Source organism: Canis lupus, chromosome 26 (assembly GCF_003254725.2).
Source record: "Canis lupus dingo isolate Sandy chromosome 26, ASM325472v2, whole genome shotgun sequence".
NCBI classification, from domain to species: domain Eukaryota; kingdom Metazoa; phylum Chordata; class Mammalia; order Carnivora; family Canidae; genus Canis; species Canis lupus.
This window is the reverse complement of record NC_064268.1, coordinates 22,718,587-22,735,480: the sequence shown is the minus strand read 5'-3', so window position 1 is coordinate 22,735,480 and position 16,894 is coordinate 22,718,587. Positions and strand designations below refer to the sequence as shown.

The following is a 16,894-nucleotide window of genomic DNA, read 5'->3' as shown; positions in this document are numbered from 1 at the left end:
TGGTAAAACTATTTATATGGTATATAATTCTATAAATTTTAATCCATGTATAGATCTGTGCAACTACCACTAAAATCAAGATATGGAATAGGCACATCACCCAATAACCTTTCTATCCCGAACCCACCACTTTATACTTCTCCCTCCTATCAGTTTGCTGTTACTATAGTTTTGTTTTTCAAGAATATCATATGCTAAGACTGAATGTTTATGTTCCCCCAAAAGTTATATGTTGAAATCTTAACTCCCAGTGTGATGGTATGTGGAAATGGAACATTTGGTAGGTGATTAAGGCATGAGAACAGAGCCCTTTTGAATGGGATTAGTGCTCTTACAAAAGAGACCCCAGAGAGCTCCCTAGGTCCTTCTGCCATGTGAAGACAGCCATCTATGAATGAGGACGCAAGCTCTCACCAAATACCAAATCTGCCAACAACCTTGATCTTATACTTCTAGCCTCCAGAACTATGAGAAATAAACGTTTATTTATCCAGTCTACAGTAATTTTGTTACTGTGCCAAAATAGACTAAGACATCATATAAATGGAATCATATAGTATGTAACCTTTTGAGACTGGCGTTCCACTCAGCCAATGTCTTTGAGATTCATCCAAAGTGGTGCATGTATCAATAGTTCACTCCTTTTTATGGTAGAGTAGTAAGTCCTTGCATAGATATGCCACCAGTTGTTAATCCTTTGGGTTGTTTCTACTTTTTCATGATTATGGATAGAGTTGCTATAAACCTTTGTGTATAGTTTTATGTGAACATAAGCCTTCATTTCTCCAGAGTAAATACCTGGGAATGGGGTTGCTGGGTTAGATGGTGAATGTATGTTTATAAGATACTACCAAACTGTTTTCCAGAGTGACTATACCTTTTACATTCACAAGAAGAATGCATGAGTCCCAGTTGCTCCATATCTTGGTCAACATTTTATTCTCAGTATATTTTATTTTAGCCACTTAAAAAAATGATTTGATTTGATTTAATTTAATTTAATTTATTCATGAGAGACACACAGAGAGAGGAGCAGGCACAAAGGCAGAGGGAGAAGCAGGCTTCCCATGGGGAGCCCGATGCAGGACTCAATACCAGGACCCTGGTATCATGACCCGAGCTGAAGGCAGATGCTCAACCACTTAGCCACCCAGACGTCCCATACCTTAGCTGTTCCAGTAGGAGTGTAGTGGTATCTCATTGTGGATTTCATTTGTATCACTCTAGTGGTTTAAAAGACCACTAGACATTCAGTGTCTGAATGTCTTTTAATGTGTTTATTTGCCCTCTGTATATACTCTTTGGTGAAGTATCTGTTTAAGCCTTTTGTCCATTTTTATTTATTTATTTATTTATTTATTTATTTATTTATTTATTTATTTGAGAGAGCAGAGAGAGAGCACATGAACAGTGGGGAGGGGCAGAGGGAGAAGGAGAAACAGACTCTGCTGAACAGGGAGCCTGACACAGGGCTTGATCCCAGGACCCCAGGATCATGACCTGAGCCAAAGGCAGATGCTTAACTGACTGAGCCACCCAGGCGTTCTTGCTCATTAAAAATAAAAAAAAAAAATTAACTATTGAGTTTTTAGAGTTTTTGTATAAGTCCTTTGCTGCATATGTGATTTGCAAAGATTTTCTTCCAGGCTATGGCTTGTCTTTTCATTCTTTAAAAAATATCTTTCACAGAGAAAAAGTTTTTTAATTTTGGTGAAATTCAAATTAAAATTTACCAATTTAAAAAAAATAAAAAAATAAATAAAATAAAATTTACCAATTTTTTTAAACGGATCATGCTTTTGGTGTCAAACCTAAGAACTTTCTGCCTAAACTCAGGTAAACCCCAGTCATGAAGATTTTCTCCCCTCTTCTCCTCTAAACGTTTTACAGTTTTACATTTTAGACCTAAAATCCATTTTGAGTTGAGTGTGTAGTCTTTTGTGTTTAACTTCTTTCAATTAGCATAATGTTTTGGTGATTCATCCATATTGTTGTGTGTATCAGTATGTCTTACTATAGCTTCTTTTTGTTGCTGAGTAGTATTCCACAATATGGATGTAGCACAATTTATTTATCTGTTCATCAGTTAATAGACAATGAGTTATTTAGTTTGGGATTATTCTAAATAATGCTGCTACAAACATTGTACAAGGTTTAGTGTGAACATATGTTTTCAACTCTCTTGGGTATATATGTTGGAGTGTAATTGTTGGTTTATAAGGTTAGGTTTAACTTTTTGAGAAATTGCCAAACTGTTTTCCATAGCAGCTGCACTATTTTACATTTCCACCAGCAATGTATGAGGGTTCCAATTTCTCTACCTCTTCACTGATGCTTGTTTTTGTTCTTAAAAAGTATTAACTACAGCCATTGGTTATTTATTGTGTGATGTGGTATCTCAAAATCATGGATGGTTTTGATTTGTATTTCCCTAAAGACCAATGATATAGGCATATTTCCATATGCTTATTGGCCATTTGTATGTCTTCTATAAAGAAATGTCTATTTAAATCATTTCCCTATTATCTAATTGAGTTGTGCTTTTATTGTCAAGTTGTAAGAGAGCTTTATATATTCTTGACATTAAATCCTTATTCAGATATGATTCACAAATACTTTCTCCCATTCTGTGAGTTGCTTTTTCATTTTCTTAATAGTATCCCTGATACCCAAAAGTTGTACATTTTGAAGTCTAATTTATTTTTATTTTGATTACTTGTGCTTTAATTATCATAACTATAAAACCATTGCTTAATACCAAGGTCATGCATATTTATATGTTTCTTTCTAAGAGTTCCTTCTAATAGCTAAAACTAATTACATTAAGGTCTTTGGTTCATTTTTTAGTTAATTTTTAAATACAGAGTGAGGTAGGAGTCCAAATTCATTCTTTTCCATGTGCATATTTAATTGTTCCAACATCATTTGTTGAAAAGACTATTCTTTTTCCATTGAATGATCATGGTACCCTTGTCAAAAGTCAACTGACCATAAATAAATGTATGGGCTTATTTCTGGACTCTAAATTTGATTCCATTGGTCTACATACCCATCCTAATGCTAGTACCATAGCGGTTTTTTTTCAGTAGTATAATTAATTACTTTATTTATTTATTTTAAATATTTTATTTATTTATTCATGAGAGACACAGAGAGAGGTAGAGACGCAGGTAGATGGAGAAGCAGGCTCCATGCAGGGAGCCCGACGTGGGACTCAATGCTGGGACTCTAGGATCATGCCCTGGGCCGAAGGGAGGTGCTCAACCACTGAGCCACCCAGGTGTCCCTCAGTAATATAATTTAAAGTTAAAAAAAAAAAAAAAAAAGTTAATTTTGGTCTATGATGTGATGTAAGGATAGAGGATCATTTTTCTTCACAAAGAGCTCCTATATTTTCTTCAGAACTATTTGTTGAAAGACTATCTTTTATGTCTGTTGAAAATCAACTGTCCATGTAAGTGCGGGTCTATTTCTGGACTCTATTTTGTTTCATTGATACCTATAGCAGGAGTTGAAAGCCTTTTTCTTTCATAAAAAGTCAACTAGTAAATGCTTTTGGCTTTGTGGGCCATACAGTTCCTTCTCAACTACTCAACTTTGCTGTTGTACCATGAAAAGCATAGACAATATGTAGTTGAATGAGTGTGGCTATGTTTCAGTAAAACTTTATTTACTGGGTAGATGGGTAGTAGGATTTAGCCCACATATCACTGTTTGCTAACTCCTGATCTATGCCACTATTCATATGCCAATACCACTCTCTTGATTATTATAGCTTTATAGAAAGTCTTGAGATCAGGCAGGATGAGTCCTCCAAAGTTGATTTTTTCAAAAATTATTTTGGTTATTCTAGGTTTTCTGCCTTTTCATGTAAATTTTAGGATCAGCTTGACAATATTTTAAAAAATCCTATCATTTTGAGGGGCACCTGGGTGGTTCAGTTGGTGAACCATCTGCCTTTGGCTCAGGTCTTGATCTCAGGGCTGTGGGGATTGAGCCCTGCTTTGGGCTCCCTGCTCAGCAGGGGGGCTGCTTATCCCTCTTCTTTTTCCCCTCCCCCCACCCTGCTCATGCTCTCTCTCTCTCTCTCTCTCAAATAAATAAATAAAATCTTAAAAGCAAAACAAAACAAATTTAAAAACTAGTATTTTGATTGAGATTGCATTGAATCTATAAATCAATCTGGGAAAAACTGACATTGTAACACTATTAAGTCTTCTAATCCATGAACAATGTCTGTATTTTTTTTTAAGATTTATTATTGACTTTAGAGAGAGACAGAGTATGTGCATAGGTGCGCGCGCGAGCACACACACACGGAAGGGGGAGGGGCAGATGGGGAAGGAGAGAGAGGACTCTCTAACAGACTCCCTACTGAGTGAAGAGCCCAAATTGGGGCTCAGTCCCACAACCCTGAGATCATGACCTGAACCAAAAATCAAGAGTTAGACACTTAACCAACTGAGCCACCCGAGCACCCCACAATGGCTGTATTTCTATTTACTTACATCTTCTTTAATTTTCTCTTGCAATGTTATGTAGTATTTGGTATATAGGTCTTTAATATCCTTTGTTAATTCTGAGATTACTTGATTATTGTAAATGGAATTTTAAAATTTCATTTTCTAATTGTTCTCTGCTAATACATAGAAATGCAGCTGATTTTTGTGTATGACCTTATAACTTGCAACCCTCATAAATCTACTTATTATTTCTACCAGCTAGCTATTATGTAGAATTGTCTACATACATGATCACATTGTCCATAAATTTTTTTTAAAGATTTTATTTATTCATGAGAGACACAGAGAGAAAGAGAAGAAGAGGGAGAAGCAGAGGAAGAAGCAGGCTCCGTGTAAGGAGCCCAATGTGGAATTCAATCCTGGGACTCCAGGATCATGCCCTGGGCTGAAGGCAGGCGCTAAACCACTGAGTCACCCAGGGATCCCCTGTCCATAAATTTTTTATTAAAAATTCCTCCTTTCTAATCTACATGCCTTTTTCTTGCTTTATTTCATTAGCAAGGATCTCTAGTACAGTGTTGAATAGAAGAGAGGAGAACAGGCATCATTGTTTTTCCCTGATTTTAAGTAGAAAACACTGAACTTTTTACCATTGAATATGATATTAGCTTTAGATTTTTTGATAGCTGTTCTTTCTTTTTTTTTTTTAATAATTTTTATTTATTTATGATAGTCACACAGAGAGAGAGAGAGAGAGGCAGAGACACAGGCAGAGGGAGAAGCAGGCTCCATGCACCGGGAGCCCGACGTGGGATTCGATCCCGGGTCTCCAGGATCGCGCCCTGGGCCAAAGGCAGGCGCCAAACCGCTGCGCCACCCAGGGATCCCCTGTTCTTTCTTTTTTAAGATTTATTTTATTTTGGGGGGGAGGGGCAGCAGGAGAAGGAAGGAGAGAGTCCCAAGCAGGCTCCACACAGCATAGAGCTGGACTCGGGTCTTGATCTCATGACCCTGAGATCACAACCCAAGCTGAAATCAAGAGTTGGATGTTTAAGCAACTCAACCACCCAGGCACCCTCAGTTTTTGAAAGCTGCTCTTAATCAGGTTGAAGAAGTTCTATTCTATTCCTAGTTTGCTGATGACTTTTATCATTAATGGGTATTGTGTTTTCTCAAATGCTCTGGCTGTTTTTTTATTTTAAAATAATTTCAAATCTACAGAAAAGTTGTAAGAACAATACAAAGAACTTCTTTATCCCTTTCACCTAGAGACCTCCATTCAAGTTAGCAACTGCCTGAATCATGTACTTTGTAGAAAAAGATCTAATGCAGGATTGCAGATGTACTTAACTGTCAGGTCATTTTAGTCTCCTCCCATCAGGAATAGTTTGTCAGTCCTTTCTTGACCTTTATAACTTTGACATTTTCAAAGAATAGAGGCCAGTCATCTTGTAGAATGCCTCTTGTTTCAGGTTTGCCTAATGTTTAATCATGATTAGATTCATATTCTGCATTTTGGCAGAAATATCACCAAAGTGATATTATGCTCTTTTTTTTTTAATTTTTATTTATTTATGATAGTCACACAGAGAGAAAGAGAGAGAGGCAGAGACACAGAGAGAGGGAGAAGCAGGCTCCACGCACCGGTAGCCTGATGTGGGATTCGATCCCGGGTCTCCAGGATCACGCCCTGGGCCAAAGGCAGGTGCCAAACCGCTGCGCCACCCAGGGATCCCTATTATGCTCTTGATAAGTCAGATTGTGGAATATTTGCACACCTTGATATCTGTTCTCTGAATTAATTATTACTATGACAGTTGCCAAATGGAGAATTTTCTAATTCCATCATTTCTTCTACATTTGTTAGGTGGCATTCTCCTATAACAAAATGCCTTTCTGGGGTGCCTAGGTGGCTTAGTTGGTTAGGGGTGTCTGCCTTTGGCTCAGGTCATAATCTCGGGGCTCTGGGATCAAGTCCCAGATCAGGCTCCCTGCTCAGGGACTCAAAGGGACTCTGCTTCTCCCTTTCCCTCTGCCCCTCCCCTCCCACTCATGCTTTCTCTTGCTCTCTCTCTCTCAAATAAATAAATAAATACATAAATAAGTAAATAAAATCTAAAAAAAAAGAAAATGCCTTTCTTCTCATTTGTTCACTTATTTATTTTATCAGTATGGATTTGTGGATTCTTATTTCATTTTAAGAAGGGGTATATTTATTATTACCATTTTTTGTTTTGCAGTTCAAATTATATTGGAGTTAAACAGTGGAAACTGTTCCAGTTGGTTCCTGTGTCCTTTTGACAAGCCCCCACCATCCCTTACTTTCTTGTACAACATGCTTCAGGCTGCTCTTGCACTTTCTCAGGACCAGCTCTAGAATCAGCGATTTTCTCCAAGGAGCTCTAATTCTTATTTAATGAAGAATAATATCTAGAAACCAAAATCTGAGCACTAAGTGTGCTCTGTGCAATGTGTGTCACTGTTCCCAGGTCCTCCCAGTGGACAGAGATAAGAAATATGTATGTATATACAAACACACACAGAGACCTACAAACATGTTTATATTTATTTCCGTATCTGTCTCTCTCTCTATTGAAACCATACACTATACTAATAACTTCAATCCCTGTCCAACACTATCGGCTTCATTTTGGTTTTCCCTGGCTCTTTTCTCCAACAGTGAGAAATCTGGCTCCCATTATCCTCAGTATGTTTACTTATATGCTCAAACCTTTTGCAAGCAACCAATCACTCCATCATGTTGGGCCACCTGCCTCGCTAAGTCACCTGCTTCACAAAGGCCCTGACTGCTCTCCTTGCTTGGGTCTGATTAATGGCTTTTTCACTGAATTATTAAGGAAGGACAAAAGAAAGGAAGGAAAAAGGAAGGAAAGAAGGAAAGATATAGGAAACAACACCATTATTGAACTTTTATAGGCAAGGAGTGAATTGCAGATAGAGGAAAAGACAGAAAAAAAAAGAAAGTATTTTGTCCAGGCTATGGTCCCTAATATAGCAAGGAAATAACCACTACATTGGCCTATTATCCCCTGTGGAGCCAGAGATGTCCCTGCTTATAATATTCAAGGGCATGAGGAAATACATAACTCTGTCAGAGGTCAAATAGGGATACAGATATTGGGATTTTCCTCTTTTCTCTCCCTGTCTTTAAACAAGAATGCTGCCTCACATTCCTGAATGCCAAGCCCCACTCTTCCTCTAGTTCCTCCTTGGCAGAAAAAAAAGTTACATGGTTTGACAATTTAAAAAAAAGTATATATATTTTTAAGTTCTCTGGGCAGAATGTATTTACATCTTCATGCTTTTCTATAGATAAATAACCATAGAATCATTACCTTGAACCTCTGACTCCGACAAAAACTGATGCAGGTTTGTATGGTAAGTTTGTTAGATGTTTTACTGGCGCCAGTTAGAGGAGGTGGGTTTCCATGATCCTTGTAGCAGCCAAGGTTTCCAGGCACTGGAGAAAAAAGAGAAAAGAATTTCACAACATCTGGCTGTGAAACACAGAGAAGGGACCGCAATTTGTGCCAGGTACTTTCATCTCAGCTGATATTTCTACTCCGAAGGTACACATAAATAATAAGCAACAAATTTTAAAAATGGAAGTCTTAAGTATCCTCTGGCAAATGCCATGTTTCTGTTTTCTTTTGAAGTGTATGTGAGGCCCAGGTTCACCTTTAATTAATCTGTCCAATATTGATAGAATTGAGCATTGAAGAGAACTAGGAACAGTTTCCCCAAAATAGAGAAGCTGCAATACGTAAATTACGTTTCAGAGTCCCTAGAGGGCAGGAAAAGCCCTTGGAAGCCCTTTATCCTATGCCTTGTGCCTCCCCTTGTTCGTTCTTTCTTTTCTTTTATTTTTTTAAAGATTTATTTATTTATTTATTTATTTATTTATTTATTTATTTATTTAAGAGAGGGGGGCAAGAGGGAAGGAGACATAGCATGTGAATAGGGGGAGGGACAGAGAGAGAGAATCTTCAAGCTGTGTGCAGAGCCTGACATGGGGCTCAATCCCACAATCTATGAGATCACGATCTGAGCTGAAACCAGGAGTTGGACCCTTAACTGAGCCACCAAGCACCCCTCCCTTATTTTTTTTTTTTTTTTTTTTTTAGGATTTTATTTATTTATTCATGACAGACACACAGAGAGAGAGGCAGAAACTTAGACAGAGGGAGATGTGGGAATCAATCCCCAGACCCAGGATCACGCCCTGAGCCAAAGGCAGATGGTCAACTGCTGAGCCACCCAGGCATCACCCCTCCCCTTATTCTTTAAAAGAACTCCATAAGTGGGTTTCCCCAAGTACCTTCAGTGAGTGTATTAGTTTCTTATAGCTGCTGTAAAATCACTATAAATGTAGTGGCTTTACACAGCATAAATTCATTATCTTATAGTTCAGGAGGTCAGAAGTACTAAATGAATCTTACAGACTGAAATTCGTATTTCCTTTTGTCCTTCTGCTTCTAGCATCACATCACCTTCTCTGACTCTGATTTTCCTGCCTCTGTTATAAGGACTTCTGTGATGACATTGGGTCTACCTGGATAATTCAGGATAATCTCCCCATCTCAAAATCTTTAACTTGATCACATCTGCAAATCCCTAATGCCACATAAGGTAACATATTAAAAGATTCCAGGGATTACAACATAGACATTTTGGGAAGCCATTATTCAGCCTATCACAGTGAACATACTAGTGTTTCACAACCATATAATTGGATGGTTTTGTCTAGTAAAAAACAAAAAGCTGTATCTGAGAACAAAGAAATCTGAATAAAAGTATCAACTGTGGTAGACAGCTTTCAAAGATGGGACTCAGTGATCGCTACCCTCCTGGTGTTCATGCCATCACAGAAACCCCTTTTTTTTTTTCTTTTTAAAGATTTTATTAATTTGTCCATGAGAAACAAAGAGAGAGGCAGAGACATGGGCAGAAGGAGAAGCAGGCCTCCCCCACGACCTGAGCCAAAGGAAGATGCTCAACCACTGAGCCACCCAGGTGTCCAAATCCCCTTTCTTGAGTGTAGGTTGGATTAGTGACTTTCTTTTGACCAACAGAATGTGACAAGGTTGATAGGATGCCAGTTTTGTGATTAGGTTACAAGAGACTGTGACTTCTTTCTTGCTAGTAGACTCTCTCTTGCCTTTTTGGCTCATATACTTTGATAGAACAATACACTCTGTCATAGAGGCCATGTGGCAAGGAACTGAGGGTGTCCTTCAGCTAACAGCCAGCAAGAAACCAAGACTTTTAGTTTCGGCAAACACTGAATCCTACTGACAATTATGCATGCTTGAGATAGATTCTTCCCCATTGCAGCCTTCAGATGAGACCCCAGTCCTGGCAGACACTGTGATTATAGCCTTGTAAAAAACCTGGAAGCAGAGGACCCAGCTAAGCCACGTCTAGATTTCCTGACCCATAAAAAATAAGACAATAAATGTGCATCATTTTAAGTAATTAAGTTCCAAGATAGTTTGCTGTACAGTAATAGATAACTAATACACCTACATAATACATACTAAATACATTTATTGAATGAAGGAATTAACTCATTGTGGGCCATGGACAAATCAACCTCTCTAGACCTTAGTATTCCATGTGTTATTATTTTATGAATCACTCCACTATCAAATGAAGCTCTTTCCCTTACTTTCTCTGTTTGACTCCTCACAGTTTATGTAACTGAAGATATAAGAAGACATGAATGAGTCCTGGCCTTAGAAGCACTTCTAGGTCAGTTAAGAGTTACATGTTATCCAATTCCAAAATGAGTCACATATAAGCTCCTAAAAAGCATTTTTCTTTATGTTTAAGACTAGAAAACAGGGGCGTCTGGCTGGGTCAGTCAGTGAGGTGTCTGACTCTTGATATTGGGGTTGTAGGGTTCAAGCTCCACATTGGGTATAGAGATTACTTTAAAAAAATTTTTTTTAAAGGTTTTATTTATTCATGAGAGACACAAAGAGAGAGAGGCAAAGACACAGGCAGAGGGAGCAGGCTCCATGCAGGGAGCCCAATGTGGGATTCGATCCCAGGATTCCAGGATCATACCCAGAGCCAGAGGCAGAAGCTCAATGGCTGAGCCACCCAGGTGTCCCTAAAATTTTTTTTCTAAAGATTTTATTTGTTTATTCATGAGAGACATGGAAGGAGAGGCAGAATCATAGGCAGAGGGAGAAGTAGGCTCCCTGTAGGGAGCCTGATGCAGGACTCAATCCCAGAACCCCTGGATCATGACCTGAGTCAAATGCAGACACTCAACCACTGATTCACCCAGGTGCTCCAAAAATAAAATTAAAAAAAAAAAAAAAAGGGATGCTGGGGTGGCTAGGGGTTGAGAGCCTCCTTTCGGCTCAGGGCATGCATGATCCTGGGTCCAGGGATCGAGTCCCACGTCGGGCTTTCTGTGAGGGGCCTGCTTCTCCCTCTGCCTGTGTCTCTGCCTCTCTCTCTCTCTGTGTCTCTCATGAATAAATAAATAAAATCTTAAAAAAAAAAAAAGACTAGAAAACAACATGGTCCAGTTTAACAAGCTTTACATCCACATTAGCCTGTTGGCACATAAAACTAAAAATATATGTGTGTATCTGTGTGTATGTATATACACATACTTTTAAATTTCTGCTATCATCTAATATCTAACCAGTTCCTGTTAAATTGGCAGGAAGAACCCCTGATAACCCCAAGAGTCACCCTTCCCCCTCCAGCCAAGTGGTTACCCTTCTCCCTTGCGTCACACATGGTTCAAATAAAACAAATGTGGCTCACCACACAAATGTTAAAATGCATCTTTTGGAAACAAACCAAATCTCTATAGTGGCAAATGTAAATGGAAAAGCTCTAGGCAGTAGGACTCTGGTGTTCAGTGGCGGCCTGGCTTGGGAATGGCTAGGCTTTAGAGTTTAAACGAATGCAGTGAGTTAAGCATCTCTAGTCGGGGACATATCCTATAAGCCGAATATTTTTTTTTTAAAGCCGAGTATGTTAAAGGGAACTTGCATACGGAAACCCAAGGCATGCATTCAAAGGTTCTTTTTTTTTTTAATTTTTATTTATTTATGATAGTAACAGAGAGAGAGAGAGAGGGGGGCAGAGGGAGAAGCAGGCTCCATGCACCAGGAGCCCGACATGGGATTCGATCCCAGGTCTCCAGGATCGCGCCCTGGGCCAAAGGCAGGCGCCAAACCGCTGCGCCACCCAGGGATCCCATTCAAAGGTTCTTAATAAGAACTACTTGATCATCATCATCCTGGTCATTTACTCTGATTTTTGTCTCATTTATCCTATTATGATCAGAAGTAAGCATGTTATTATGTATTAGTTTATAGAAAGCCCAAGGCACATAATCATAAATGTTAAGATTAGACATAAACAAGACTATGGGTTGCATTAATGCAGCTGGAACTTATAAGCTTCATTCACGTTTTGATGAGCAAATCCAGGCAGCTCATGTTCCAATGGGGTAGTGAGATAGATCCCTGGAAGTCAGACTATACCATGCTGCAGCACCATCCATCTGAGTATAAATGGCCTGAGGAATCATGCTTGTCATGCCCAAGTCAATCACTTGCCAGATACCATGAAATCTACCTCCCAAAATACTGCAGATGTTTGTCCATATCTCTCTCTCAGACCCACCACCACCTCCCCAGGTTAGGCCACTGTCTCCTCCTTAGACTTAGACTAAGAGTCTAAGACTTAGACTACTGCATTGGCCTCCTATCCTCTCCCTGTTTCTAGGTGCACCCTTATTTTAATCTAGTTAGTACACTGCAACCAAAATAATCTTTACAGTATATTCCAGGCAAAAGGGAAAGAAAGAAGAAACAACATTGGCCTTTGCAGGAATAAAAAGAGTAAGGGTGACCAATGACAGAGAAGGGAAAAGTAAGCTGCAGAGGTACACAGGGGCCCTGCCTAAAACCTTCAAAGTCCCTCAGGATGAAGTCCAAACTCTCTCATATGGTACACAAGGCCCCACCTAATCTATGCTCCTCACTCCCCTTCCTCTCCACCTTTAGTATAACCGCTCTCTCTATCCCTCAACTCACGTTCTAGATGAAAGCCAAATTAAATAGTGTATTTGCAAATTTCCCCACTCCACATTCCTCTCTGGCCTCTGAACTTTCACACATGCTCTTTCCTTGGCTTAGAATACTTTCTCCTGGGACGCCTGGGTGGCTCAGCGGTTGAGCATCTGCCTTTGGCCCAGGGCATGATCCTGGAGACCTGGGATCGAGTCCCGCATCGGGCTCCCTGCATGGAGCCTGCTTCTCCTTCTGCCTGTGTCTCTGCCTCTCTCTGTGTGTGTCTCTCATGAATAAATAAATAAAATATTAAAAAAAAAGAATACTTTCTCCTCTTTCTGTGCTGATAGCACTCTTGCAAACATGATGAACGTTTCTAAAGCCCACTGGACTTTCTGCAAGAAGTATGGCAAGCACTAACCCTACAAAGTGACAGTACAAGAAAGGCAAAGATTCTCTTTATGCCCAGGGAAAGTGGCATTATGACAGGAAGCAGAGTGGCTATGGTGGGCAGACTAAGCCGATTTTAAGGAAAAAGGCTAAAACTACAAAAAAGATTGTGCTAAGGCTTGAATGTGTTGAGCCCAACTGCAGATCTAAGGGAATCCTGGCTGTTAAGAGATGCAAGCATTTTGAACTAGGAGGAGATAAGAAGAGAAAGGGCCAAGTGATCCAGTTCTAAGCTTCATATTTTGTTATGAAGACATAAAATCTTGAGGTTATGTTCACTTCAATTGGTTGCAGTTGTTCTTTTCAAGAGGGAAATAAATTAGTGCCATCAATAAAATTCCCCTTGTGGGGCAATTTATGCTTAAAAAAACTCAAACTCTATCCTGCTTAACATTGCAGCCTGAGCACTATTTCCCCTGGGGAGCATCCTTCTACCCTGCAAATAAGGTTATATGCTCCTGCTGTGTAGTTCTGTAGCAGCTTAGGCTACACTTGATTCTAAACACCTGTTCATGTGTCTCTTTCCCCAATTAACTAACCATGAATGACTTAAGGGTAGGACTGTATCTTCCACACACCATCGTATTCCAGGGGTCTAGTAAGGTCCCAGTCACAGAGCCAGTGCTCTAAAACTGTACGCTAGATGCACAGGCATGTTCTGTATCACCAGCTGGAATCACCAAATGAGTGGGTAAAGGTACTTCTTAGGTGGCAGTAAAGGAATAGAGCAAGGTGTAAGTAAAAGGCAGAGGCAACCTGCATAACAACAGTCACTTAAAGCTAGTGACCACTGGTTCTGACTCCTGCCTTCACGTGGTCCTTTTTGGCTATTAGAAACACTATTCAAGAAAACAGTTTTCCATAAAGGTTAATGTGAAAATTTAAAGTTTTATTCTCATCATTTTGGAAAGAAACTTTCTAAAATGCATTAGCTATTTCTTAAAAAAAGAAAAACAACTCACTTTAAATTTCTTTTTTTTTTTTTTTTTCACTTTAAATTTCTCTTGGGCTTGAGGTCATCAAATGTGCTTCACCAAACAGCCCCGGCCTGGTGTGCTTTTTTTTTTTTTTTTTTTTTGCGTTATTGTGTCTGACTTCAATAGTTAAGTCTGTTCCCTTGGTTACCGCCGAGGCTGTTGAGCCCTCAGAACATCGGAACTAGAAGGAATCTCAGAACATCTATTTTGTGCTACTGTCTCTGTGTACTCTCTTCTTAATTTGCTGCTTCTTGGGCTTACAATGATACTATCGAGCTTATTAGAACTGTGTGAAAAATTGGAACAAATAGTTGATAAAAGAGAGAGAGCCTCTAGGCTCCTCACTTTCCGGCATCCATTTGTTTTTGCATGCTCACATCTCAGTACGCAGCAATATTCTGAAGGGTAGTGAGCATGCTACAGCAATCACCAATGTGAGGGCAGCCCTGGTGGCTCAGCAGTTTAGCGTCACCTTCAGCCCAGGGCCTGATCCTGGAGACCCGGGACTGAGCCCCATGTCAGGCTCCCTGCATGGAGCCTGCTTCTCCCTCTGCCTGTGTCTCTGCCTCTCTCTCTGTCTCTCATGAATAAATAAATAAAATCTTAAAAAAAAAAAAAAAACAATCACCAATGTGAGCTCTAGAGTCAGACCCCAGGATGAATTCTGGCCCTGCTTTCATCAACAGTGGAATGAGGAGCAGTATGGCCTCAAAGGATTCTTTGGAGAATTAAAATGAGATGATGCAAATAAAGTAAACACCACAAAGCCTGGAAGGATAATATGTGCTGAATAACAGTGTTTATTATCATTATAGTCGACCCTAAATAACACGGGTTTGAACTGCACGTGTCTACTTTATTATTTTTTTTAATTTTTATTTATTTATGATAGTTACAGAGAGAGAGAGAGAGAGAGAAGCAGAGACATAGGGAGAAGCAGGCTCCATGCACCGGGAGCCCGACGTGGGATTCGATCCCGGGTCTCCATGATCGCGCCCTGGGCCAAAGGCAGGTGCTAAACCGCTGCGCCACCCAGGGATCCCACGTGTCTACTTTATATGTGGATTTTTTACAGGACAGGACTGTACATGTATTTTCTCTTATGATTTTCTTAATAACACTGTCTTTTCTCTAGCTTACTCTGTTTTAAGAACACGGTATATAGTACATGTAACATACACAGTATGCGATAATTGGCTGCTTATGTTATCAGTAAGGCTTCTGGTCAACAGCAGGCTATCAGCAGTTAAGTTTTTGGAGAGTCAGAAGTTATGTGTGGATGTCTGACTGGGCAGGGGGTCAGTGCCCCTCACCCTCCGTTGTTCAAGGGCCAACTGTATATATAATAGGACTTTCATCAGTCACTGCACAAACAGAAACAACTTGATCAGAAAAAGAAAACTAGAATAGCATTGAGTTAAAAGAAAAAGTCAAAGGCAGCCACCTCAAAAAACTGGGTTTAATTCCAGATATTAAAACATCGATCTCTTACATCTGGTGAGCACACAGTCTACTTTCACATAAGCATCTCACATGGGAATCAAAGCTCTTTGAGGGAGGCACGGATGGGGTTATTTTATGTGACAAAGAAGAAATCACCAGCTGGTGAGGTTAAGGGCCTTCCATGGGGGCACAGAAGATGGAACCAGAGAGCACAAGTAAGCTCTGGGGTGGCAGATTCTCACTTTGTGGTTTTGTTCCCTTTTCTCATAGGACCAGTCTGGCGAACTGAACGGAAGTAAGATTAAAGAATGACTTCTCAAACACATTAGTCCCTCAACACTCAGTGTGCCACGAGGCCAGCCTTTGAGACAGTGGCCAGCCTCTGAGGGGTGCCACTGCCCTCTGACTCGCGCTGGAAAGTGTGGCTCGAAGTCTCGCCGGAGAAGACACGTCATGTACTCTTCAAAAGCATTACTGGCCAACTGAGTGCATTTCCAGACCGTGTCCCACCCTTAGCTCTTCCCAGAAGCAGGGAGGAAAAGTCAATTTGAAAAAGGATATTTGTTCTCAAATTCCTTTTTACTTTCAAGACCACTTTAAAGTCCTGTGGCTTGGTCATGCATTTTTTCTCTTACCAGAGAGGCTTCATCACTTTCAATTTTTAAAAAATCATCTTAAAATACAAACAGATCTCTTGTTTATCGTAGTTGATGCTTTAAAACGCATGACAAAGTTAATTAGCAACATTTTCTTCAGATATTTAGAGGTCTTGACAGAGATAAAAGTTTTAGAGGTGGCTAAAGGGAAATGGTCCTCTATTCAGATTAATTCAGGAACTATTGCTCTTTTACCATCACAAGGAAAAGCTGAGAAGCATCCAGGCAGGCTGACTACGTTTTACATTTGGATAAAACTGTGGCTTCACTGTGAAGGTGCTATGTACACCTCCATGGGAGTCTCTGTGGCCAACAACACTGTTCTAAGGGCCACATATTGCCTGTGGCACCTTCTGAGAGGATCTGCTGCTGGATGGGAACAGGCTAAAGGATCCCTCCTCTGACTGACTTCCGTGAGGCCGAGGAGATTCTCTCTCCCAGCAAGCTATCATTGGGATTTCAGTTAATGAACTACAAGCACTGGACTTACAGGATTCTGTAAATAGAGATTAAGGCAACCAGCAGCTTTTGGGCCACCTGAATTGAAGAGTGAGTTGATTCTTCTGGTCCACAAAGACGAAGAATGGATGCCATCCTGAAAGGCAGAGCTGGGAGACCATGTGGCCCCCGAGAGAGATGGCAAGAGTGAGTACTCTCTTCCCAGGTTTTGGGGACGCAGGAGGGGGGTTCGGCAATATACTCCCAATATCTTTCCAATAAATTCTTTTTGCTCAAGTTAACTTGAGTGAGTTCCATTCCTGGCAATCAAATAACTCCTGACAAAGATAGAAAGCATACCTATTACAACAAAAGCTCAATTTGAATACAAATCTTCAGAT

The 16,894-nt window shown here is 40.0% G+C and overlaps 1 protein-coding gene and 1 pseudogene across 5 annotated transcripts in view; one reads left to right on the top strand and one right to left on the bottom strand.

The window, feature by feature from the left end:
• KREMEN1 (kringle containing transmembrane protein 1) overlaps positions 1-16,894 on the bottom strand; it is a 74,649-nt gene that overhangs the window by 23,820 nt on the left and 33,935 nt on the right. For all 5 annotated transcript variants that reach the window (XM_049102124.1, XM_049102125.1, XM_049102122.1 and 2 more), the window contains one exon: positions 7,820-7,944. In XM_049102124.1, the coding sequence (XP_048958081.1) occupies positions 7,820-7,944 (125 nt within the window). The remainder of the gene's footprint in view (positions 1-7,819; positions 7,945-16,894) is intronic.
• Positions 12,893-13,211, top strand: LOC118352386 (60S ribosomal protein L36a-like; annotated as a pseudogene).